The sequence below is a fragment of the Rattus rattus genome, chromosome 8 (assembly GCF_011064425.1).
Source record: "Rattus rattus isolate New Zealand chromosome 8, Rrattus_CSIRO_v1, whole genome shotgun sequence".
NCBI lineage: Eukaryota > Metazoa > Chordata > Mammalia > Rodentia > Muridae > Rattus > Rattus rattus.
In genome coordinates, this window is record NC_046161.1 from 109,789,660 (window position 1) to 109,815,795 (window position 26,136).

The 26,136-nt window shown below is 46.4% G+C and overlaps 1 protein-coding gene across 7 annotated transcripts in view; it reads left to right on the plus strand.

Annotated features, from left to right (window-relative positions):
- Positions 1-26,136, plus strand: part of Golga4 (golgin A4) — a 79,546-nt gene that overhangs the window by 50,835 nt on the left and 2,575 nt on the right. For 4 of the 7 annotated variants that reach the window (XM_032911082.1, XM_032911086.1, XM_032911087.1 and 1 more), the window contains 11 exons: positions 829-984; positions 2,507-6,810; positions 7,351-7,472; positions 7,877-8,007; positions 12,541-12,651; positions 13,883-13,903; positions 14,036-14,104; positions 15,767-15,842; positions 18,636-18,739; positions 22,813-22,899; positions 25,539-25,599. In XM_032911082.1, coding sequence (XP_032766973.1) covers positions 829-984; positions 2,507-6,810; positions 7,351-7,472; positions 7,877-8,007; positions 12,541-12,651; positions 13,883-13,903; positions 14,036-14,104; positions 15,767-15,842; positions 18,636-18,739; positions 22,813-22,899; positions 25,539-25,568 — 5,211 coding nt within the window. In that variant the 3' untranslated portion in view covers positions 25,569-25,599. The remainder of the gene's footprint in view (positions 1-828; positions 985-2,506; positions 6,811-7,350; positions 7,473-7,876; positions 8,008-12,540; positions 12,652-13,882; positions 13,904-14,035; positions 14,105-15,766; positions 15,843-18,635; positions 18,740-22,812; positions 22,900-25,538; positions 25,600-26,136) is intronic. The other 3 variants (XM_032911084.1, XM_032911089.1, XM_032911085.1) reach the window with 2 other exon arrangements.

Sequence of the window (26,136 nt, forward strand, 5' to 3'; positions counted from 1 at the left end):
AAAACCCTGCCTCAGAAAACCAAAAAGGAAAACAAGGCACAAACAAACAAAAACAAGGAAAACAAAATTGTACAGACTAAGGTGGCTTACAAGAATATTTCAGCATAAAATATAAGTAGTTGCATGGAAATCAGAGAACAACGTGGACTGTAAAGGAAGCTGGGAACAGTGTTGTAAGGGCCACCTGCTGTGACTCTGAGCACTGGCGTCAACAGGCACTGACTCTTTCTGCTGTATTTCAAGTAGAGGAAAAAAGACATAAGTGCACACATACACATAGATATCTAACTTCTTAATTCAACAGACTTTAACATTTTCTCTGTAATGTATACCTAAAAATACTAAAATCAAGGTTGCGGATAATCCTATCTTATCAGTCTATCCTGTAATATGAAATCACCTTGTACAGCCCTGTGTGTCACCATGCTATCTCTCTCTCTCTCTCTCTCTCTCTCTCTCTCTATATATATATATATATATATATATGTGTGTGTGTGTGTGTGTGTGTGTGTGTGTGTGTGTGTGTGTGTGTGTGTGTGTGTATATATATATATATAGTATGTCTAAATACCATACTAATGCTCGATCTTTAAGCAACAGTGTACATAAACATACTTAGCGTGTAATCAAGAAATTAAAGTTTAGTGTGCTAATTTAATGTTAAAAGTGCTCATAACCTTTGCTTTGCCATGGGTGTTTTCGTGTATTAAGAATGGAGGGTTTTCAGAGCTGGCTGCCCTGGAAAGCCTCAGAGCCTGGGTTCTGCAGATAGGATGCTGCTTTGTGATTTGTGTGGGATTGAGATGGTATCGATTATTGTTGGCACAGGAAAAGAGTCGATCAGAATATTTGAAGCTCACCCAAGAAAAAGAGCAGCAAGAATCCTTGGCTTTAGAGGAGTTAGAGCTGCAGAAAAAAGCCATACTTACAGAGAGTGAAAATAAACTGCAGGGACTTCGGCAAGAAGCAGAGGCGCACCGAACCGTAAGTTCACGTGCTGTGTGGGCTGGGCTGTGTGTGTGTGGAGACTCCCAGTCTCTCCAGTCAGCATCAGGCTCTGAGGAGCTGGCCTGTGAGGTTGGATGTATGTGTGCACCGTCGTCTTCGTTAGTGAGAAGTGTGTGCTGTTTACCACATGTCCTCTTGTTTGCTCCCAGCTCTGGTTGTGGCAGCCCTTGACTCTGTCTGTTAGCACAGACTCTGCAGTGACTCCCCTCTTCCTGCCCATCCTTGCTTGCCCATCCTAGGAAGTGGCTTCACTCTGTAGACAGCAGGCGTTCCCATACCTTCCTACCTGCCCAGTGCCATCGTGTACTGCGTCTGAAACACAAACCAGCTTCTACTCTTGTCACAGTTTAGTTACACCGATGCCCCAGTTTTATGTTTAAAATGACCCATTTTTCCGTATTAAACATGGTGCTGGAATGAAGTAAGCGTATGTAGTTTCCTGGCCCTTTCTCTTGTCAGCGTTAGAGATGTGCAACCGGCCATAGGAACATGGTGATGCCAGTTAGATCCATCGGTCCCATTAAGCTGTTCAACAGTCGCACTTGTTCACATAGTGGTAAGTTCATCTTTGCTCTTCCTTTATGGACATTTTAAACGCTGACAGGGACAATAAGACAGCATTGATGCGGCTGGATCTGCACTGCTGCCTTTGAAACGCATTGCACCAGTCACCAAGAGACTGGAACTATCAGTGTCCTAGGACTTTTCTAACTCTGATGTTCAGGAAGAAGATTTAATATTCTGTGAGATAACAGCAACCTTTGGTTAAATATGGTCAAGAATATTCTTTAAGAAAAAAAAAAAAACAAAACTGTGCAGGTTGGTGAGACAGCTCAGGATATAGTGCTGGCTGTACAGGCCTGGCCATCTGAACCTGATCCCCAACCACAGTGCAGGGAAAGAGCCAATTCCCAGACCTCCCTGCCTTCTGCAGCCTCAGGTGCACCCACCCTCCTCCTCCTCTTCCTCCTCCTCCTCCTCCTCTTCTTCCTCTTCCTCCTCTTCTTCCTCCTCCTCCTCTTCCTCCTCCTCCTTATTCTCCTCTCTTTCTCTCTCTCTCTTTCTCTCTCTCTCTCTCATAAGACATGTACATATAAATAATAAATGAAAATTTAAAAACTTTTAAGTATATTCCTTTGAGGTAGAAAAATGAGATGCCCTTTTATCCTCAGAATTAAGTTATAAAAGTAATAAAATACTATTATAAACCTAAAATCCTAGAGTGAGGAGATCGTCTTCCTACCAAACTTAACTATGATTGTTTTGTGGTTTATGTTCTTCCTGACTATCCATTAGGATTCTTTTTAAATAGAACTGCTGAGCGGCTGTAGGTGGTAAATAGAGGAAGTGCACTGAGCACAGGTTGTCTCCCTTTTCTTCTGTCTGGTCTGGTATGTGAGGCATTCAAAGAATGCCCCTGGGTAGGCCTGCGTAATCTGTATGTCATCTCTAGTAAACAGTGTGCCATTAGTAAAATACATCCGGTTTTCATTAACAGAGAATTCGTGAGTTGGAAACGTCTTTGGAAAAAAGCTTACAAGAAAGCAGAACTCAGTCCGAGCACTGGGCTGTTCATCTGGAAGCTGAGAAGAACAAGCACAATACAGAGCTCACGGCCCTGGCGGAGAAGCACAGGACAGAACTGGAGGGCCTCCAGCAGCAGCAGCACAGCCTGTGGACCGAGAGACTCCAGAGCCTCTCGCAGCAGCACCAGGCTGCTGTGGAGGAGCTCAGAGAGAAGTATCAGCAAGAAAAGGATGCATTGCTGAGGGAGAAGGAGCGTCTCTTCCAGGCCCACGTACAAGACATGAATGAAAAGACCTTGGAGAAGCTCGACAAGAAGCAACTGGAACTGGAATCTGTGTCTTCTGAGCTGTCAGAAGCACTGAAAGCCCGGGACCAGCTTGCAGAGGAGCTTTCTGTCCTAAGGGGGGACGCAGATAAAATGAAGCAGGCTTTAGAGGCCGAGCTGCAGGAGCAAAGGCGTCACCACCAGCGTGAGGTTGACAGCATCAGTGAGCAACAAGAAATAACCGTCCGCAGAACCGAGAAGGCACTGAGAGATGAGCTCAGTCAGCTGGGGGGGCTCCTGAAGGAGAAGGACGAGCACCTCCAGGAGCGTCAGGCCCAGGTACACGATCTTGAAGCTCGTCTTCAGAAGTCTGCTGAGGAGCTCCAGCAGGCCTTGGCCAAGCTGGGCCTCCTCCAGGCTCAGCAGAGCACCGCACATGCGCAGACAGGCGCGTATGAGGAGCAGCTGGCCCAAATGCAGCAAAAGGTGTCGGACCTGGAAACAGAGAAGAACCTTCTGACCAAGCAGGTGGTTGAAGTGGAAACACAGAAGAAGCATGTGTGTGTGGAATTGGACGCTCAGAGAGCTCAGGTCCAGCAGCTCGAGAGACAGAGGAGTGAACTGGAGGACAAGGTCAAATCCTTAGCCCAGCTCCAGGAGTCTCAGCTCAAGAACAGCCATGTGGAGAAAGAGCAAGCACAGCAGATCCTGACGGAAAAGGAAAATGTCATTTTACAGATGCGAGAAGAACAGGCCAAGGAAATGGAGATCCTCAAACAGAAATTGTCTTCTAAAGAAGAGAGCATTAGTATTTTACACGAGGAATATGAAACCAAATTTAAAAATCAGGAAAAAAGAATGGAAAAAATTAAGCAGAAAGCAAAAGAAATGCAAGAAATGAAGAAAAAGTTGTTGGATCAGGAAGCCAAGCTTAAAAAAGAGCTTGAAAATACTGTCCTAGAGCTTAGTCAGAAAGAGAAGCAGTTCAATGCCAAAATCCTGGAAATGGCACAGGCTAACTCGGCTGGAATTAGCGACACGGTGTCGAGACTAGAGGAGAACCAGAGGCAGCAGATAGAGAGCCTGACCGGGGCTCATCAGCGAGAACTGGATGATGTCATAGAGTCCTGGGAAAGGAAACTCAGTCAGCAGGCTGAAGAGCTTCGGGACCAGCATGAGAAGCTGATAGAGGAGAAGGAGCAGGAGCTTGGGGAGCTGAAAGAGCTTCGGGACCAGCATGAGAAGCTGATAGAGGAGAAGGAGCAGGAGCTTGGGGAGCTGAAGCAGAAGGTCCTCACAGTCCAGTCTGAAAAAGAGGAGGTGACTCAGGAAGTGGCGCGCCTGACAGAGGCAGTCACTGGGCAGGACGTGACCCTAGCTGGCCTGCAGGGGCAGCTGGAGCAGAAGTCTGCTGCCGTCCTCGCTCTTTCAGACAGTCACGCTCAGTTGCAGTCACAAGTGGAAAAGCTGGAAGTTGATTTGGGTTGTGCTCTGAATGAAAAGCTTTCTCTTCAAGAGGAGCTGGCTGAGCTGAAAATGCTGGCAGAGAGGGAGAAGCTCAGGGTCTCCGAGCTGACTGGCAAGGTGCAGGCTGCAGAGGAGGAGCTTCAGAGCTGTAAGTCCTTACATGAGGTCAGCAGGAAGAGCTTGGAGGACAAAAGCTTGAACCTCAGAACCTTGCTTGAGGAGCTAGCATCTCAGCTAGACCGTCACTGTGAGAGAACTAAAGCTTTGTTAGAAGCCAAAACAAATGAGCTGGTCTGCACCAGCCGGGACAAAGCTGACGCTCTTCTCGCCAGGCTGTCCCGCTGCCAGCGGCACACAGCCACAGTTGGGGAAGCCCTGCTCAGGAGAATGGGCCAAGTTTCTGAATTAGAAGCACAACTTACACAGTTGACAGAGGAGCAGTGTACACTAAAGAACTCTTTTCAGCAAGTTACTAATCAATTGGAAGAAAAAGAAAATCAGATTAAGACCATGAAGGCCGATATGGAAGGTCTTATCGCAGAAAAAGAAGCCTTACAGCAAGAAGGAGGCCAGCAGCAGCAGGTGGCCTCTGAGAAGGAGTCGTGTATCACACAGTTGAAGAAGGAGTTGTCAGAGAACATCAATGCTGTCACACTACTGAGAGAGGAACTCTCGGAGAAGAAGTCTGAGATCGCCAGTCTGAGCAAGCAGCTAAGTGACGTCAGGGCTCAGTTGGAGAACAGCATCAGCCCGAGCGACAGGGCCGAGGCCATCTCTGCACTGAGCAGGCAGCATGAGGAACAAGAGCTGCAGCTGCAAGCTCAGCTTCGGGAGCTGTCTTCAAAAGTCGATGCTCTGAGTAAGGAGAAAATGTCTGCCCTGGAGCAGGTAGATCATTGGTCTAACAAGTTCTCAGAGTGGAAGAAGAAAGCACAGCCCAGATTTGCGCAGTACCAAAGCATGATTAAAGACCTGCAGACACAGCTTGACCTAAAAGCCAAAGAAGCTGGTGAAAAGGATGAGCAGATACGCTTGTTGAAGGAAGACCTTGATCAGCAGAATGAAAGGTTTGAAAGTTTAAAGGGCGAGATGGAAGACAGCAAGAGCAAGATGGAGAAAAAGGAGTGTGATCTAGAGACTGAGTTAAAGACTCAGACAGCTAGGGTCGTTGAATTAGAAGACTGTATTACTCAGAGGAAAAAAGAAGTAGAGTCCCTAAATGAAGCCCTCAGGAATTACAGCCAGCAGAGGGACACTGAGCACAGTGGACTGGTTCAGACACTTCAGCGCCTGGAAGAGCTGGGGGAAGAGAAAGACAACAAGGTTAGGGAGGCTGAGGAGACGGTCCTGGGGCTGAGGGAGCGCGTGTCCTCGCTGGAAGCTGAACTCCGAGTTGTGAAGAAGGAACTAGACGATGTGAATTCAAGTGTGAAAAGCAGAGACGGGGAGCTGAAAGCGTTAGAAGACAAACTTGAGTTAGAAAGTGCTGCGAAAGTGGAGCTGAAGAGGAAGGCGGAGCAGAAGATCGCCGCCATCCGGAAGCAGCTCTTGTCTCAGATGGAAGCGAAGGTGCAGCAGTGTGCGAAGGACACAGAGAGCCAGCTGAGTGAGCTGAGTGCAAAGTTACAGGACAGAGAAAAGCAAGTCCACATCCTAGAAGAAAAACTTAAAAACCTAGAAAGTTCTCCACACCCAGAAATAGCAGTTGTGTCAAGATCCATGGGAAATGTGGCAGCGTCCCCTGAGCAAGAGGCAGCAGATTCCCAAGAGTGCACACAGGAGGCACGCAAGGAGAGAGTCTGCGTGCTGCAGAGAAGTGTGATCGAGAAAGAGAAGCTGTCACAGAGGTCGGAGCAGGGCGAACGGGAGGCGCTGCAGCAGGGCGAACGGGAGGCAGCGCCGTCTCAGTCTGAGGTTCAGCACAGGGAACTCTCTGTGAAGTTAGATCACGCCAGAGCCAAGCAGCTCGAGGATCAGGTTTTGATAGGATGTCTTCAAGAAGAACTAGAAGAAAGGATGAAGTGTCCCTTAATTCTGTCCCAGCCCATGGGAGAAGAAACTGGTAAAAACAACACAGGAGTGAAGCAAAATTGGGCAAGTATCATTGACACTGTCCAGAAAACGCTCCAGGAAAAGGAGCTGAGCTGCCAGGCCCTGGAGCGAAGGGTGAGAGAGCTGGAGTCAGACTTAATAACAGAGAGGGGCGCCCATAGACTTGAAGTGGAAAAGTTGACCTTAAAATATGAAAAATCACAATCTCCACAGCAAGAGATGGGTGGGAAAAATACGTCTGTAGAAATTTTGGAAGACAGGCCTGAGGAAAATTCCAAATCCCATGTGATAGAATCGAAACTGGGGACCCCCATGGACGGCCGGCACAGTGACCTGGAGTCGAAGTTAGCAGGGTCAGAGCGGGAAAAGCAGAAGCTGAGCAAGGAGGTGGGGAGGCTGCAGAAAGATCTCCGAGCTCTGAGAAAGGAGCATCAGCAGGAGCTGGACATCCTGAGGAAGGAATGTGAGCAGGAAGCAGAGGAAAAGCTCAAGTAAGTGTTCCCAAAGTCCACGTGTGCGTGCGTGCGTGCGTGCGTGTGTGTGCGTGTGTGGGCGCATGCGCACATGCGATGTATAATGTAGACACTTCTACCTGCCCGAAGTGTCACATAAGTCTGCTAAGTTAAGTAGTGAGGAGAAATGACAATTTTGGGCTGGAGACAGGGTTATTCCATGTCCGTTTAGGGGACACAGCTTTTGCTGCAGGTAAGATCACAGCTGCTGGCTGCGTGTCTTAAGTAACAATCTCATTGCTGTTCTCTTAGGAGTAGCCTTGTGACTGTAGCATGTGTATCTGGGAGAAGTTTAAAGTAGGAAGGAGCGGGTCTCCAGAGCCCAGGTTAGTGCTGAAGGTAGTCATAGTTTTTCAGTCTTGCAGTGTGCGCACTGTTGTATACACACACACACACACACACACACACACACACACTGATTTCAACAGCAGTGACACGTCTCATTCTTCTGAAGCCTATTTCCTGTTTGCAACTTGCTCTGTGGAGGCAGCAGTCATCACGGTCCATTCTTGTTCTCAGACAGGAGCAAGAGGATCTTGAGTTGAAGCACAGCTCCACACTGAAGCAGCTGATGCGGGAGTTTAACACCCAGATGGCACAGAAGGAGCAGGAGCTGGAGAGAACTGTCCAGGAGACCATCGGTAAGCAGCTTTAAGCGCAGCGGGAACGACCCTCGGTTGGAACTTACTGTCTTTTCCATTGTAGTGGGCACTGTACGCCATTAAACTCAAGGGAAAATGGCCCTTGTCCAAACAGTGCTCCTGTTCTCCAGAAAGTCCTCCAACCTGCCTCACCTGTCACTCCCTTGCCTTTGGTGAGAAGCAGCATCTCCCATACCTGTTCTGCTGCATTTCATCAACCTTAATTGAAATGAGAAATTCCTCCTGCCGTTGGCCTATAGTCACACACGTGTTCTCATGTGTGTCTGTCCTTTATTAGATAAGGCCGTATAGTCACACACGTGTTCTCACGTGTCTCTTGTCCTTTATTAGATAAGGCCGTATAGTCACACACGTGTTCTCACATGTCTCTTGTCCTTTATTAGATAAGGCCCAAGAGGTGGAAGCTGAACTTCTGCAAAGCCACCAAGAAGAGACACAGCAGCTGCATAGAAAGATTGCGGAGAAAGAGGATGATCTGCAAAGGACGGCCAGAAGATACGAGGAGATACTTGATGTACTGTGCTCTCATTCTCTTTGAAACATAGCAGTGTTTTACGGTGGTGCTGAATAGTCTGGCTTCTCTCGTGTACAGACGTCTAAGAGAGAGACTGAAGTGAGGCTTTGTGCTTGGGTTAGGTCTGAGAACTAGAGCAGCCTGTGTCTGAGGCAGCTCAGTCCAGCCAAGGTCTCCCCAGAACAGTAACCAACCTCCTTCCTTCCTTCCTTCTCCACTCACTTCAGAGTTTGACTGTGTGGAGAGGGGGATTTATCAGCTAAGCGTTTAGTGTTCAGTAGATGCTATTCAGAGTGGCTTGGCAGTAGCAGAATAGAGTAAACCATAAACGAGAGGGAGAGCTTGGACCACAAGCATGTTTTCAGATACAATGCTGTCACTTACTCTTCGGTGGTGTGTTACTCTGTAAGACCTCCAGGCCTTACTACGCCATACGCCAGGAGACACTTGTTGGTCCCAAAGAGCCGTACATACTTTGGCTGTGTCAGCAGTGCGTGTGTGAGTGAGGGATGGACAGCAACGGTCATTGTTTTAAATGTAATCCAACTGAGTGAAGTTTCAGGATCTGGAATGCCATCTTTGTGCAGCATGTAAGCTTTAAATCTCATTAGGAAAATTAAAATAATTGCAAATTTGTGCTGAATTTTAAAAAATACAGCCAGGGGGCTGAAGGGATGGATGGCTTGGTGGTTAAGAGCTCTGACTGCTCTCGTAGAGGATCCAGGTTCTGTTCCCAGCACCTGAATGGTGGTTCACAGCTAACTAACTCCAGTTCCAGAGGAGTGGTGTTTTCTTCTGTGCTGTGTGGGCACCGTACATGCATGGGCATAAATTCATGGGCATTTGCAAGCACATGGTAATCTAGTTTTATGTAGGCACATAGATAATAAATGCATTGTTAAGAAACCCATTGATGTGTTGGTGCCAATGATTCTGGCACTTCAGGAGCTGGGTTAGGAAGATCAGGAGTTCAAGGCCAGCCTGAGCTCAATAAGACTTTGTGACTCCTTATGGAGTGTTTTATGGCCCAGTGTATCTAGTGCACCTGAGTAGAGTGTAGTTCTGTCTTCTCACATCTGTTACTGTGCTTTTGTTTTGTTTCTATACAGAAGGAAAGGCAACCTTAGTATAGTTAAACGATTTGCCTAACACTGTCTATTGAGTTCCAGAATAAAGATTCATCATTACCTTCACACATTTCATAAATGTCCCAAGAAAGGAACTTTAAGAAGGTAACAGCTAGTGTGTGTGTGAGAAAATTCAAGCCTGAAAGCTTCAGGGAGAGAAGTAGCTCTCTTTTTTTTTTTTTTTTTTTTTTCTGATTCTTCCTCTGTATATGGGCATGTGGGTGCTAAGGGAGTAGACTGTTCACCTCTGTGGTCTTGGGTGAGGAACAGGAAGATAGATAGCTGCAGTACTCTGGAAGCTGTGTGGAGGGAAGTGGAGAGCAGCCCTGCAAGCTGCATTTGTGGGGCAGCAGTGTACGCGGACTGACTGACTGACTGACTGACTGACTGACTGATGGATTGAGGTGTGTTCTTGCCCAAGGTCCTTCCTCAGCCTGATGGCTAGCATGGCCTTTGCACACTTAATAAGTGAGCATCTTCTCAGAGCTGCATTGTAGAAAGGGGGCTTCATTTTAGTAGTATGTATCAGTTGGCTTACCCAATCAGATGGAGTGCTTGCCCTGTGAGTCAGCATGGGGGTACAGTCCAGCTCTGAGGGCTCCAAGCAAAGCTGCTCTGTCCTCCTCTCTTCCTCCTTCCTTCCTCCTTTTCCCGCTGACAAGTTGCAGCCATGCTGACCATAGGCTACTGCACTTTCCCCGTCCTTTATGATAGTCCGTGATGTATTAATAGAACGTTTCAGTCCCCTCCCGATCTTAGATGTTTCTTTTTGTTGTTGGTTTGGTTTGGCTTGGTTCGGTTTTTTGAGACATGATCCCATGTAGCTTGTGCTGGCCTTGGTCTTACCGTGTTGCTGAAAATGGCTTTGATCACTAGCTTCTACCTCCTGTGCAAGGGCTGTTGGCCACCCTTTCAGGTAACATTCATACCTCCCACATATGAAGAATGGAAACTTGCTTTTGCTTCACATATCGTTAGGCATGTGCATTATCCACAAGTGCATTTGTGTAGTTAGGGTGATGACAGATGTGTGTGTGTCCCTGGCATGGTGTCAGCATGTGCTGTACTCTCAAGACCTTGTCACAGAGTCATGGCTCGTGTTCTGCCTCTCTGGACTGCACTGTTGCTGCCAGCGAACGCTGTCCTCTCATCCAGTCTGCTGTGGTCACCTGATCTCCTAGCTGCTGAGCTCCCTTCCTGTCAGTGTGTCCTGTGCTGTCCTCTGACAGTGCAGGTGCCCAGGGAGGCTGTGCTCTCCATGAGGTCTGTACTAGCCTCAGCTGGAGCCAGCTCTTCGCTCGCATCACTGTTGACCATGCTCCAAGTCTGCATGTGCTACCTCTACTCTGCGGCTTGTGTGGCTGTGCTGGTCGGAATGAGGTTGGGTCTCGTAGGCTCCCATATTTGAATAGCAGTCTAGTCGGTGGATGTTTGAGTAGGATTAGCAGGAAGTATGGTTTTGTTGGAGAAGGTGTCACTGGGAGTACCTTTGAGGTTTCAAAAGTTCATGCCAGATCAGGTGACTAGATCTCTGCCCGCTGCCTTCGGATCAGGATGTGGCTCTCAGCTACTGCTCCAGGGTCACGCATGTTGCCATGCTTCCACCATGATGAAGGCAGACTAAACCTCTGAAACTGTAAACAAGCCCCAAGTAGATGGCTGTAGGAGTTGCCGTGGTCATGGCGTGTACAGTGACCCTGTCACAGCAGTGGACGGTAAGAGGCTAAGACAGCGGCGTGCGCGTGTCAGACATCTTCCTCAGTTGCTCTCCATCTTGCTTCCTGGGGCTCAATCACTCACTGAACCTGGAACTCCCACGGTTGACCTGGGTTGACCCCCAGGATCTTCCCACCAGTACTTGGGTATAAACCTGTACCACCAAACCTGGCTTTTTACTGGGTGCTGAGGGTCTGAGCCTGAGTCAGGACTGCTTGGCCAGCACTTTATCTGCTGAATCAGCTCCCTGACCTCTCTGTGCTGCATCTTTAAAAAGTTTTCAATTTATTTTTATTTAGAAAAACTTGAATCAAATACTCATTTAAATATTTGAGAATGGTGTATAGTAAGAATCACTTTCATTGTCTCTCCTTTCTCTCTTCCTCCTTTTCTTTTTTCTGTTTTCATGAACTAGGGATTTGCACAGGACCTAGTACCTTGTTGGCAGCCACCTACCGCTATTTTTTAAGTTATGAACAGTTCATCAGAGATTCTTTCTCTAATTCCTCGAAGGCTTGCTTAGCTTATTTGGTATTCTGTCGGTATCAAAAGAAGTGTCAGACATAGCTAAATGTCTGGATATGCCTGGTTAAGTAGCTATGGAGTCTGGGTAGCCACACGGATGTGCAGTGGACTCGACAGCCCAGACCACGGACAGGAATACCTCAGTTGCTGGGGATGGTATTGCATGTGGGGCTGGGTCGGGGCGCCTTGCTGAGGAGGCCTCTGACACCTAGCACCAAGACTGGACTCTGCCGCTTTGTTCCCATAGCTTCAGCAACCTTCATGAGAAGAACCCAACTTTTCAAGTGTCCTGTGCATGTCACACTGTTGGTACCTAACGGTCTGCTCGTCTCTAGGACAGTGCTCCCATGCATTTGACAGCCAGCCCTGCTCAGCGACACCTGGTGCTCGTGCTTTTCCTGGTCGCTCCCTCAGTACATGCCTCCTTCTCACTCCTCAGACCAGCACTCCACCTCTAGCTGTCCCTTAGCACAGAGGTCTTGCATGATTTCTGACCGAGGCAAGATCTGAGCACCTTCAGAACACAACAGAAGGTGATCTGTGTGTCAGACTTCTAAGCAGGATCTAAGTCTTTTCTAATTCAGCCTCATCTATTTTTGTTTGTTTTGCAATGTTTGGGAAAATGAAGAAATAGCTGTGTTAAGTTATATGAGAACTGCTGGTGCGATGGATGGATGGGCGTGAATGGTGCAGGCTCGTACACAAGCTCAAGGACCAACTCTTGAGTTATCATTGAGCTCATTCAGAGTCTGAAGAAAATGAAACCATATCATTCCACAGCTTAGGATCAGTCACTTGCCAGCTGGGTATGAAAATACTACTTTATTTCCTGAGTATCTTGAGGAGCAAGATACTCAGTAGAATCACTGTAGAAAACACCCAAACCGTAAACCCTAGGATCTCTGTACAATAAGACCTGATAATCCTGTCCTGAGGGGAAGGAAACAGCTGATGCCTTTGGTTTCTTTGGACAGAGGGAGCGTGTGTGGAGCCATGGCATTCCAAGAGGAGTGAGCAGTGCTGACACAGTCTTAGATTGGGTAGGAAGAGGGCAGGGAGCATAGTGACAGAAGCTCTGTGTGTCTCACAGATATGACTGCTGTACACTGCCCCCTGTCTGTGTGCTTTTTAACGTTGCTGCCACATTGCTGTTTTCATTCTAAAGGCCCGGGAAGAAGAAATGACTGCAAAAGTAATGGACCTGCAGACCCAGCTGGAGGAGCTCCAGAAGAAATACGAGCACAGGCTAGAGCAGGAGGAGAGCGCCAAGGACAGTGTGAGAGGACTTTGAGTTCTTCTTGTGGTTCTGGGAAGTGTGGCCATCTCCACAGCCTGGCTCACCCGCTGCCACACATTCAGCTCATTTAATCCAAGGGCCTTTGAGGACTCAAGTTCCTTTTTCAGTCAATGCAACTAAAACCAAAAGTTCAGATCCCATGTTAAGTGCCGTACTGGAATTTAAATCCAGGCTTCCGTGTTCAGAGCTACCTTTGCTGTTTCCCAGTATGTCCTGGCCTTTCCACAGGCTGGGACTCTGCCCTTGAGAAGGTTTACAGGTCACAGTCACTGCCAACAGAAGTTTCCTAACAGCCAGTTGCTTGGTTCTCCTTTCCAGAGTGTGGGGGAGAAGCCTCTGAACAGGCCTCACTGAGCAGCACGCCTCACGAGTGAGCGAGTGGGAAGGACCCTTTTCCTCCTAAGGACAGCTCTGAATACGTTCTGTCTGTGTAGCATGCAGTTGTGGCTGAGGCCACACCCACCTTTGCTGTTAAATACTGATTCTGTGGAAACAGGCTTCTTAGCGCTATGCGCTTCCCTAGCACGCTCTTCACTACCGCAGTGTCGATGCCATGTGAAGCCGACAGAGACTCTGAGCTCTTACCCTTGTCTCAGGAGAAGGAGGGGACCATCCGTAAACACAATTGTTCTCTCCAGCCTCCTTGGGCATGCTCCAGTGCTTCTGAATGTTTTTTTGTCTTTCCTTGTGATAGTTTCCTGCCATGTTTCCCAGGCTTGAGCCTTGAGCTCAGTCAGTTTGTGCTTAAGCCATCGTCCCAGCCCTGTCTCCCACACGGCTGGCATGTGGCTGGGGTGGGATTCCTTGTAGGTTCTAAGGCCTTGAGTCCCATGAGAAACACTTTGTAATTAGCCTCAGGTTGTGCTCAGAAATGTCTTAAAGGACTTTAAAGATGGGACATGTTTTCTCAGGGAGTTAAGTGAGTGGTGGATAAACATATTCTTGCGCTGGGCCTCCGTCTCCTTTCTGATAGGATGGCTGCTGCTGGAGCTGTTGCAGCCTCCTTCCTTTCCTCAGTAATTATGTGTGTTTGCATGTGGACAGGTTAGGTAACAATCAGACCAGGTTAAAAGCGGTGATTTGAAATTGCTTTACACTCTGGAGACTGAAGCTGGCTTCTCGTTTCCTGTCATTCCGTGCTGCTGTTTTACTGTCTCCTCTACCTGTGGCTTTATTGCTTATATTCTTTCTTTCTTTTTTTAATCTCCAGGTTACAGTTCTGGAGCTACAGGTAAGATTGGTTTTTCACTGAAGTTGACAGAAGCTGGTATGTTTTAGGAACATACACACACACACACATACAAGTTAAAATGTAGATACCGTTTCTACACACACTGCTTCCCATCGGCTCTTGTTCTTTCAGACACAGCTGGCCCAGAAGACCACCCTGATCAGCGATTCCAAGCTGAAGGAGCAGGAGTTGAGAGAGCAGGTACGGTGGGCGTGGCTGCTGCTGTGTACTTAGAACAGTTGGCTCGACGGCAACTTAATAGCGGCTGAGAAGCTGTATTTCCAGACCCACAGTGCTTGGGGCAGTCCTTGCGTCTGTGGGTGCATAGGTTTATGCTAGAACATAGGCATTTTCCTTTAGGTTATGTACTCTGCTCATATATGTATTTTGCCTGCATGTGTATATCGTACACTGTGTGCATGCCTGTTGCCATGGATCCCTTGAAAGAAGTTTCAGGGGTGAACTGCTATGTGGACACTAGGAACTGAACCCGAGTTGTCCCCTAGAGGAGCACCCAGTACTCCTGACCCCCGAGCCACTTCTCCAGGCCCAAGCTGGAACATCGCTGCTCTGCTGTTTCTAGTGTTTAATATTTTGAATGTTTTGTGTTTTTATCATTGTAATAATTTACGTCCTTCAAAGCTGTCACAGTACAGTGATGCCTGCATTCGTCATTGTCACTGTGATGAAGTTCACTTGACATAAATTCCGTTTTCATCATTTTGCACTTGTATTTGCATCTATTCAACTTTATACTCAGCTGTCCTTCCTGTCTCTCTTCAGACTCTGGCAGCCACTACTCTGCTTTCTGTTTCTGTGGATTTGCATGCTGTGGGCACTTCATTTAATGGAGCCATCCAGTACACAGCCTATGATGTTAGCTTCAGTAGTGAAGCAGCTGATGGTCTCTGTCTGTCCATGTTGTCTGTAAAGCTCTGTGTGTCCCTGGCTGACCGGAGCGTGGCTTAACTGTTAATTCTGTGAGCAGTACATGACCTCTGTCCCATGGTGTAGCCAGTCACCAGTTTATCCACATCCGGATTGTCTACCTTTGTCTATAGCATAGTGCTGTTAGGAACATTTGTGTACCAGTTCTTGTTTTGTCTTTCGAAACAGGGTTTCTCTGTGTAGTCCTAGCTGTCCTGGAGCTCACTCTGTAGCCCAGGCTGGCCCACAGACTGCCTGAGTGCTGGGACTGAAGGACATTGCCACAGGGCTGACCTTGTGTCCCTCTGTGTCTGAGCACGTGCAGTTTTTTTAGGTGGATGCATAGGAAGGAGTGCGGTGCCTTCTGTATTGAAACTTCTTGAAAATGGCCTCACTGTTCCATAGCAGCTGCTCCCTGCTGAGTCGCAGCACTGCCTTACGAGGTCTCCATTGCTCACGTCCTTATCAACAGGCTTTGATTATAGCTGTCCAAGTAGGTAGGGTGCATCATTTCACTGTGGTGTTAGTTTACACTGTCTCTAGTGACATTAACGACATTAACCACCTTTGCATCAGCTTGTTGGCCCTTTGTATCTTTTCTTGGGAAAGAAGTAGTATTTATTGATTATTTTTGGATTTCTGCTTTCTTTTTGTTGTTGAGATGTAAGGACTTACGTGTCTGGACACAAATTCCTTATCAGATATGTGATTTGTAAATATTTTCTCCCATTTTACAGTTTGTCTTTTCACATTTTTGATATAGTCTTTTGATACACAAAAGTTTTTGATTTTAATAAATTTCAACTTGTGTAGTTTTATCTGTATATACTGTTCCGTTAGCAGTAGGAAGAATGCAGTAGGAGTAGCTATGGCTTTCTTTTCATTACTTGTGATTTCCATATTAATTTTACGGTATGGTTTGAATATTGTTTTTAGGTCCATAATTTAGAAGACCGTTTGAAAAGCTATGAGAAGAGTGTATGTGCAGCAGCTGTGGGGGCACCTTACAGAGGTGAGCTGACTTCTGCCTCGCACACGTGTGCACCTTTGTGGCAGGCTTACGAGTGGCTTATGGCTTACTGTTTCCTTTGCTAATTCATGTTCTCTTGTTTGTTTTATGCATCTTTTTTAGTAGTTGACAAGTACGGATTATATATACTTACTGCACCGTGATGCCTTCACAATACGTCGTCACTGTGCAATGCACTAGTTGAGTTCACTGGTTCACAGCACCAGGAGTCTTAGTGTTCTGCTGGAAGAGACAGCTGGGCTTGCCCAGTTTCACACCGCTGTCATGTCTCAAGGCGTGGGAATAGGCGGGTGGGCGGGTGGGCGGACAGGCAAGCGGAGGTAGCAATGGGCAAGTAGCTGAGAACTTAGATCCTGATCCCTAGGCAGCAGCAGAGAAGGACACTGGGCTTACTGTGGTTTTTAAATGTCAAAGCCCACTCCACAGTGTTACACCATCTCCAGTGAGGCCACACCCACTCCACAGTGTCACACCATCTCCAGTGAGGCCACACCCACTCCACAGTGTCACACCATCTCCAGTGAGGCCACACCCACTCCACAGTGTCACACCATCTCCAGTGAGGCCACACCCACTCCACAGTGTCACCATCTCCAGTGAGGCCACACCCACTCCACAGTGTCACCATCTCCAGTGAGGCCATACCCACTCCACAGTGTCACCATCTCCAGTGAGGCCATACCCACTCCACAGTGTTACACCATCTCCAGTGAGGCTACACCCACTCCACAGTGTCACCATCTCCAGTGAGGCCACACCCACTCCACAGTGTCACCATCTCCAGTGAGGCCACACCCACTCCACAGTGTCACCATCTCCAGTGAGGCCACACCTCTTCTACTTCTTCCCAAAGCAAGTTCCAGAACTGGGCCACAAACGTTCCAGTACCTGAGTTTGTGTGTTCTGTTCTCATCCAGCCAAGCACATGGCGGGAATGCTCTAAACCTAGTCCGACTCTCAGTGATAGAGCCTACACTGTCCCAGTGTGATAGCCATCTGTCTTGAAGGGATTTTTACGATGCTGCCGGAATCTGCCTCCTTGTAACAATGCACACCTCCACTCCACCGACTCCCAGCTTAAGGCAACTCCCACCTCATTCAAGTGGGAGTGAGAACCACAGTGCTTGTCATTTCCCGTCTGGTGTGCTCTGTTTCATGGAGCGTCTTTAGCCTGGTGTCTCAGATAGATGATCCCAGGCGCTGGACTTTGTTTTCACACTTGCATATATCAGCACATTTAAATGACAAAAGGAATCTAAGAAGTCTGGTGGGCTGAGCACACATCTCTCTTCATGCTCCTGTAGGAGCACTGGGATGCCCACCCTCCTGGAGGGAGAGGTAAGGCATCGAGTGTCCCAGTTAAGCCCCAGGTATACTCGTGTAGTGACAGAGTCAGCTCCTTGATGGTGCTGAACCTCTCCGATGCTGTGATACTCATTCTTCTGCCCTCCTGCTTAACATCTGTCTATAAAGTCTCTGGCAACATTGTATTTAGATTTACCAAATTAGGGAATTGTCACTATCGTTTCTTTTGTTTAATGTATGTTTGAGTCATCTAGGCTGTGTATTTTACTCCACTAGTTTGGTACATGCTTGTACATGTTTCCCACAGTCTACATGTGAAAGATTTTCTGTAAAATATAGAACTGAGAGTAACACTGACACGTCACAACATGTGAAATGTATACTAGGTACACCTAGATGTTTCTGTATTTATCCCATAATGTCTCCCTCCGTCTCGTCTCTGGGCACCCCGGTGGCCTTTCTCCTGCTATGTGTATCATGGCTTAGCCGGTCTGCATGTGGTCTACCAGCATTTGAACTCTGTTCCTGGTCCTAGGAGTCGGTTGAGCATCACCAGGAAGCATCATGTGTCCCTCATTAGTTTAGCAGCATGCACTTCTCCCTTGGTGGAGTGCCTTACGTTTTCCATGTCCGCTAAAGTTGTTGCCATTTTCTTTTTCATAAGATGTTAAATATCCTCTTTATTTGCTGTATTTTGTTTTTATTAGCATATATTAATTATACAAATAAATGAGCTTTCAGGACATTCCATGTATGCACACAATATACTTTTAGCACTGCCATTACTCTTCCTTCTTATCTCCTCATTCTGTTTCCTCCCTTCATATTCTCAGTAGTCTACTTGAGCCCTCAAGTAGCTGGGATTTCAGGCTGTGCCACTAGGCCCAGGTCACATAAAAGTCTTTGAAAAATCACTATGATGCTAATACTTTACACACTTCAGGTTTTTTATTTGTGTTTCAAGGCATTTTTGGAAATTTGATTGAAATTAAATATTGTAATATTGGCATGCTTAAAAAGAAACTAAAAGTGTCTTAAATCCTTGATATCATAAAATGGTCATGTTAGTCACTGGAATATCTGAGGTCACCCATGTGCTATTTAGTGGAGAAAAACCAAAGTTAAGGAGCTTGTACGCAGAAGAATGCATATGGGAAATAGAAATTTTAAAACAGTTCTTATTGTCGTTTCTGCTATAGTAGTTGGGATATTCACAGTGTGAGTGTGCACAGCACAGGGCAGCTGACGGGGCACAGTGAGTGTGTGCACAGCACAGGGCAGCTGACGGGGCACAGTGAGTGTGTGCACAGCACAGGGCAGCTGACGGGGCACAGTGAGTGTGTGCACAGCACAGGGCAGCTGACGGGGCACAAACCTCTTTCTGTTTCCTTGTTTCCTGATATGTCTGTTTACTGAATGATTAGTTATTTGGGTTTCCTTTTGTAATTTGATTTTGTCTTTTTTTGACAGGTGGCAATTTGTACCACACTGAGGTCTCACTCTTCGGAGAACCTACTGAGTTTGAATATTTGCGAAAAGTGCTGTTTGAATATATGATGGGTCGAGAGACCAAGGTACAGATTCTGCCTGGTGACTTTTTAAGAGACTCCTTTTAACACACACATTGATAGTATGTGAGGTGTGTGTGTGTGTGTGTGTGTGTGTGTGTGTGTGTGTGTGTGTGTGTGTGTGTGTGTGTGTCTTCAGATCTTAAAAGTAGGGGAAGCAGTTGTATTTTAAGGAGGTTTTAGGACCTGGAGACAGCACTGTGAATCATCCTTCTATCTCCATGCCTGCTAAGGAATATCCAGAGATAATGTAATGGGTTACAGGTCATTTCTACATGTATTGGCTATTGATCATGTTTAAATTACCATGCTGTGCAAGTAGGAATTGTTCGTTCTCTAGGACAGAGCTCCTGCATGAGGCTCTTGATAAAGAGTCCTGCCTTACTATATATGTCTTCTATACTTTGATTGTTGTTTGTTTTAAACCTTAAATTAGACATTTGGTAAATATATCTTGAATGGAATTGAATGTAGTTAGGGAATTTCATGAACTTTTTATCCATTATGATCAGTTTCTGCTTTTGACAGTTGTAGACTCCCCATGAACTTTACATTGTCTGTTTCGTGACTGTGACTGGGATAATGACCTCTGTGAGTCATAGAGATGCTAGTCCAGTTCAGACTGTGACTTGGAAAATGTATATAAAACCAAAAAGAGCAAGGCCATAGGTAAAGACCTAAAGATAGTCTTACAGCTTTGTAGGATACATAGAAGCACCAGGAGCCAGAGACCATTTGATTTCTTAGTATATATCTTAGTGTATATATAGACATCAAGTTTTATTTACATCAAACAAGTTAGGGAGGTGATACACACACACACACACACACACACACACACACCCTTGGTTTTGGTTTTGGACTTTTGAGGCAGCGTCTTGCTGTGTGATGACCTGGTTTGTCTCCCTGGAGCTGGGATTATAGGCATTTGCCACCATGCCTGGCCATCAGACCCTTTCAAGTAAAATTATGTTTGAGTAATGCGATCTTGAGCATGTGTCACAGAGAGGGCTATGTTAGCTCTTTGGGGTCCAGTGTCTTTTCCTGGGTCATCTTTCCTCATAAAGCAGAGGTGCTGAGTGACTCTTTTCTCACACTGCGTTCTCACGGGGGCTAAGCTGCAGCCTGGACTTGCAGCTTGGTAGATGGGTAACATTTGTGCGTGTGCAGTGGGGAGAAGAAGGCTGAGCTTGAGTGTCCCCTCAGGACTGTAGCTACTTCAGACTCTTAACGATGTGCTTCAAGTGTTGTGGCTAACAGATTGTGGCCTCCCTGAGTCTAGCATGCTAGCTGCTGCCTGTTGTTCTTGGGAAGTGTAGTACTTGTGAAATGGTGTTTCTGAGTTTTAGCCTCTGGAAGAGAGACACAGCCCAAGCCAAATGTAAGGGAGCCTTTGGTTCACTTCTGGTTACAACTTAGAAGGCCGCTCTTCCTCCACCTTCGTCCGCGTTTGTTGTGATTTTCTGGCCAATGGTGAACAGTCTGTGAGTCTTCACCACATTTCCCAGGTGAACATTGAAACTGGTGCTTAGTCACTTACTGCTCTGTGGAGTGGCACGGTAGGGAGTGATGTCAAAGGCAGGACTGTTGCTGCCTCAAGAATTGAACAGTGCCTGGTCTTAGTTAAGCAGGCCATGGAGCAGAGTGCAGGACTTAAGCGCTTCACTTGTGGAGGGTCAAGGTAGACCAGGCTCTGTCTAAGCAAGGGGAGAAGGAAGTTTGGATAGGGAGTACTCAGCACTCATGCAGGATGGGCAGCAGCTCAGACTGAAGGCCCAAGAAAACCACGTGTGAGTTCCCTGAGTCCCAGGTAGTCTGCTCCAGCTGAACACTATCTGTGAGGTACTGTCCCGGCTAGCACCAGACAGTCTGGAAGGCTGGAGCAGCTGAAGTGCTTCCAGCATTTTACCTGTGCGTATTACCACAGAGAAGGTAGTTCTGAAATTGCCAACAGCAATAGGGCTGGTTTTAGGTGCATCTGTTGTGCTTTGCTTCAACAAAGAACTCAGGAGTGGCGAGCAGCCTGAGGAGGACGTCCGCAGTGAGGCATCAGCCGTCCCTCGCGTCATCCCGCCTGCTTCTCTTCACCTGCTCTTGCTGCAGCCTCCTTTATGAGGCGGGTGCTTGGAGAGTGCTTCGTTCTGTGCACACGTTCTTACCGTGTGGGGCTGCTTCAGCCCTGCTTTCTTCCTCTTCACGGGCTTTGGTCTTCTACTCTCTCACTGATACTGACCTCAAGCCTGCCTTCCTTTTGCTCTGTGTCATGGGAGAGGCATCTCCTGAGGAAGCCCCAGCGGAAGAGCATCTTAGAAATCAGGTGGCTCAGCTGGGCTCTTCCTGACTGACTAGGGCCTGAGGTGTGGTTGGAGAGTCGACATCTGATGTCCTTCCAAGGCGTAATAGGGCCTGGGCTTCTGGCCACCCGGAGACCTTCTTGGTTGTCAGCTCTGGATTCTGGGTTGCGATGAACTGAGGCACCAGTGGATTTCCCATTTACTGTTGCCTATAAGTGGGAAGGCACTACTACTCACAGTTCACGGTTGTGTCTTTATAACATGTTTGAACATGCATGTGTGGTTTCCGAATGAAAGCTTTGATAGTTTGTATGATACCAAAATTAAGGAAATGTTCCACATAACTGAATCTTTGAATTTTAGATTTTTGGTACCTGGAGAGGAGGAGAATCTTTATTATTAACACACAAGAAGTCCTCTCTGTATAAAAAGAAAATACTGAAATAGTTTCTACTTCTTATTTCTTTTTGCCAGTTCATGACACATATACCGGATCCCTATACTCAAGTCTAATCCCCTAGTTTGTGTTCTGTCTGGTTAATATAATTTAAGTGAGGTGTTATCAGTGCCTTTGAGATCTCCAGGAATGGGGTTGTTTTAAATGGCATTTTAAAAATGTTTTCTAAGCCATTAAAATGGCAAAGCCAAAGACAAGAAAGATGTCTGAAACTAAAGTCATTGTATGTGGGGTTTGCAGCTGAAAACAGCCTCAGTTGAGCTGCTATTAGGAATATGTCCTGTCCTGCCTCAGCTCTCTACAGGTAGTAAGAATTTAAAAATGTTAGTTTCTTCCCTTTTTGTTAATAATTAATTTTTTTCTAGTGATATGAATATAGTTCTGAAATTTTGGGTTGATAATATTGTGCTGATTTTTTTTCCTACAACTTTTCCCAGAACCCCACTGCTGCCACCAAACACACAGGCCTAACACAGAGTTCATGTAGCCATGGGCACTGGTTCCCTCTTCTGGGATGCTCTACCATGCACTGTAGGAGTCCCCAGGAGAGAGTACCACCTGACCTGAGATGTAAGCACTGGACTCGTTATCCTTCTCATTTCATAATGACATCTTCTCTCCTCTCTGTCCTCCAAACAACATCTCATCTTGATACACAGTAGGGAGTTTTCAACCCTTGAGGAGAATTTTTCCAGGAGCTTTTGGGGTGACAGTCTGACGGTGTATTTATTCTGATCTGCACAGTTTATAATTTTGTTTTGCAAACTCCCATGTGTAAATGTTTTGATTCATCATGTGTCTACCAAAAAAAACCCATCTGTGTTCCTTTAGTGTGTGGTTTCTATCAGGCTGATGTGCTGCATGTCTTGGAAAGTAACTCTGAGCATGTTCATGTCCATGCAGTAGCCCATGTCCACGAGACATATGATGTGACTTAGTTAGACTGAGCCGGGGCCTCCAGTCCTGCTCCTTAGACCATCTGTTTTGGCAGTGCATCCTGTAGGTTACCACAAATAAAAGGCCCTTTCAAGATGAATTTGTGTTAGTTTCATCTTAATAAGACAAAAGATCAACAGCTAGATCTTTCTACAGCTTCATGCTATTGGAAATATATTATCTGAAGTAATTCAAAGGTGGACCTTATAAGGAGCCCTCTTAAATTGAAACGCTAGTGCTGGTCTTTACTTTCTTGACTGACACCTTCACATCATACTTCTTTGTTCGTGACTTCCATTGAGAGCTCTAAGGAATCCTCCAGAACATGTCAGAACGTTCTGAGACTTCTTTGCCTCGTTCTGTGCTAAGGATCTCTTTCTTGTTGTTTCTAGACCATGGCCAAAGTTATAACTACTGTCCTAAGATTCCCTGATGATCAAGCTCAGAAAATTTTGGAAAGAGAAGACGCTCGGCTGATGGTAAGTTCCAGAAGTAAGCTATAGTGAGGCAGCTTCCTTACAGCTGTTCTCAGCCTCACCTGGAGAGCCTTTCTCTTTGTTTGTAAAAGAAATTGAAAGTTTTTGCACCACAGCTAAACAGTGGCGAGGGATGGGCTTTAAGAAAGTTTAGTCCCAGGCAGATTTGATGGGGACTCCGAAGGGAAAGAGTTGTTAGTAGTGTGGACACTTGATGTCACATTGTGGTGTGGGATTCCCAGAGCCTCAGCTGCTGATGGAAAGGATGGACAAGACATTTGTCCCTTTGCTTCAAAACAGCAAGGGGTCCCCTCTGCTGTGTTTTTCATTTGCATTGATTCTAGAGATTTTAATTGGTTTTGAGCCAATAAAAATGGCCCAGCAGATGAAGGCAGACAGTGAACAACACCCAAATCAAAGCACAGCTCTCGCAGACCAAAGACTGTGCACATCTGAAGGGAAAGGGCCAGACATCATGGGATCCGTGGCCCTGGAGTAAAGCAGCCTCATGCCCCACCCTCCTTTGCCCTGAGGCTGACCTGCACAGGCTGTAAACAGAGCCTCCGCTGCCCTGACCCTTCCTTTGCTGCAGCGTCTGCCTCTGTAGTTGTTATGAGATGTAGGGAATGGGAAGCTGTGAAGGACATGAAGGAAGCCCCACTTTTAGGGCTCAGTGGTGACTTCATTTAATCATAGGCGAATGACAGGTAGGCCTGGCAGACCATTCAGTGACAAAAACAGATGAGTGGCAATTGTGAGGTAGTGCATGAACATGAAGGGGGATTGATCCTACAAGCTGAAAATTTACCAAACTGGTTTATCTTTTTATCAATCTAAAGAGAGTCTTGATATTTACAGAGTGACTCAGAACCCTGTCCTGCAAGTTTAAGAGAATTTCATTTACAAAGTATATTGTAATTGACTGAAATTCTAATCAAGAGAGTCTTTTGTTATAGAAAATTCTGTTCTTAATTTTTCTGAAAAGCGCCCTTTCTCATTGAAGTGCTACAGACCCCAGAAACATGGACCCGCACATGTGTGCCCAGTGACTGTGCGGGCAGAGCCTCCTCACCTTGGTTTGCCAGGCCTGGTTTCCTTGCTCACTTAGTCACTGTGCTCTGCTTTCACGCGTCCTCCATGTTGTCTGTTGCGCCTGTGCTTTCTGGGGCTGGAGACTGAAAACCAGAGCCTTATGCATGCAGGAGCCTGGCCACCGAGCTGTGTCCCCAGCCTCACCTGTAATTCATGTAATTTGGATCAGTCCTTGACTGACTGCTGGCTTTGTTGGTCTCACTCATTTCCCCTAAGTTGATAAGTGGTCAGCGCTTTCTAGCATTTTAGATGGAGGCTCCACCCCCCATGAGGCCCCATCGTGTGATAAGACGCCTGCCATGTGGCTTTGGAAACACAGGCAGATACAACAATGCTCAGTGAAACCAGTGCACGTGTAATGTGTCTTTAACTGAGTGGTTCTGACTCACACTGTCAGAAAAGGACACAACAGGCCACTTTCTAAGAGGTTGCAAACAATTCAGAAGAATTACCTAGAAAATCTTTCATAATCTTCAACAGCAGACTATTCGCCCCATGCCAAGATCGTCAGATTAATAGCATGGCAGGCTGGGGAAGATGCCTCTAATCCTAGCACTTAAGAGGTTGAAGCAGAAGAATCCCAGTTCAAAGTTGTTATGGGTCACAAAGTGGGCAACTCCCTCGACATAAAACATTGAATAGTTCCACTAGATTCCTCTTTATTCAATCCTGTAAGAGGGTTTCACCTTAAAGGGATAGACACGGATGTCCACATTCCTATGCTTCTGCAGAATCTCTTCCAAAATACTAACCTTACTATGCTATGGGTATTGAAAGACCATTTTCTAGTTTGTGTTTTCATTTTGCTCTTTTACTAACTTAATGGTACACACACACACACACACACACACACACACACACACACACACACACACACACACTTTTCATAGACTTGTCACACCATCCAGAAATAAACCCAGCCCTGATTAACAGCCTCTATGGTCATAGTGCCATTTCCAAGCAAACCATGACGTAGTTAATGATGTCCTGGGATGGTGGTTGCCAGGAGTTAGGGTGTGGGGCTCATCAGTAAGCAAACTGATATGCAGCTCCTTCCCATTAGAATTGCATGGTGCATCATCCTGCAGCTGCTCTTGACAGTCTGCTGAATTATGAGCGAATTATTCAGTGATAAAAATGACACCTTTTAGGAATGAGAATTCAATAAACAGGTGTATTGTATATATGAATTTCAAATTCATAGACTTCTAAAAATTCATGGGAGTAAGCTGAAATTATGTAAATCAAATTTTAATGTATCTGGTAATGGGATTGTAACAAAGATCACTTTAAACATAACCCTCTGATTACTCGCAGTTAAGTGCACCTTAGCATGAAGAGCATCTTCCAGCATTTAAACCTTTAAGTGAAAATTGAAAGTAAAATTCTAGGCTGGGGGAAGTATTACATAGTCCTCTGCTTTGCCTGATGACCCGAATTTGAAACGAGCTTAGGGACCGTCTGTAATTCTTCCACGTCATATACACAGTGTGACCTCTGCACTATTTGTCTGAAACTAACCCAATAAGCTTTTCCTCTTGGCTTTGTAGTTCACCTCACCTCGCAGTGGCATCTTCTGATAACCGTCAGTCTGTGCTTAGTAAGCATGTGGTGAGTGGACAGTCATGTTTGTATCTTTGGTACAGAAATCACGTATGTTGTATGCCATCGACCATTTTGCTGGGGTTATTTTGTTATTTTTAGTGGGCATGATTGTGACACTGGGTTAATGTAGCTGCTTTCTGGTGATTCTGTGAAACAGACTGATACATAGACATCACTGAGAAGGAATGGCCTTCGGAATCACCACAGGTGATGATGGAGAGGTGAAGGGTAACTAACGTGAGGGTGCAAGTGAGGACGCACTGCTGTGCAGTGCTGTGCAGTGCTGTGCTGTGCTTCAGATTCAAGTGAAGACAGCGTAAGCCACTGCAGAGCCTAATGAGAATGCTAGGTTGGGAAAAGGGAAAAGCGACAGAGTTGATGAAAGTAAATGCAGTTTTATCGCACCCCATGCTCACACAGCCCACTGCAAGGCAGCACGTGTTCTGTGTGTGCTCCTCGGCAGCCCAGGTCCATTGGCTATGGCTGTCTCTGGTGAGCATGATATTACAGTGAAATGTAATTGTCTAAAGTGTTTCCCTCCAT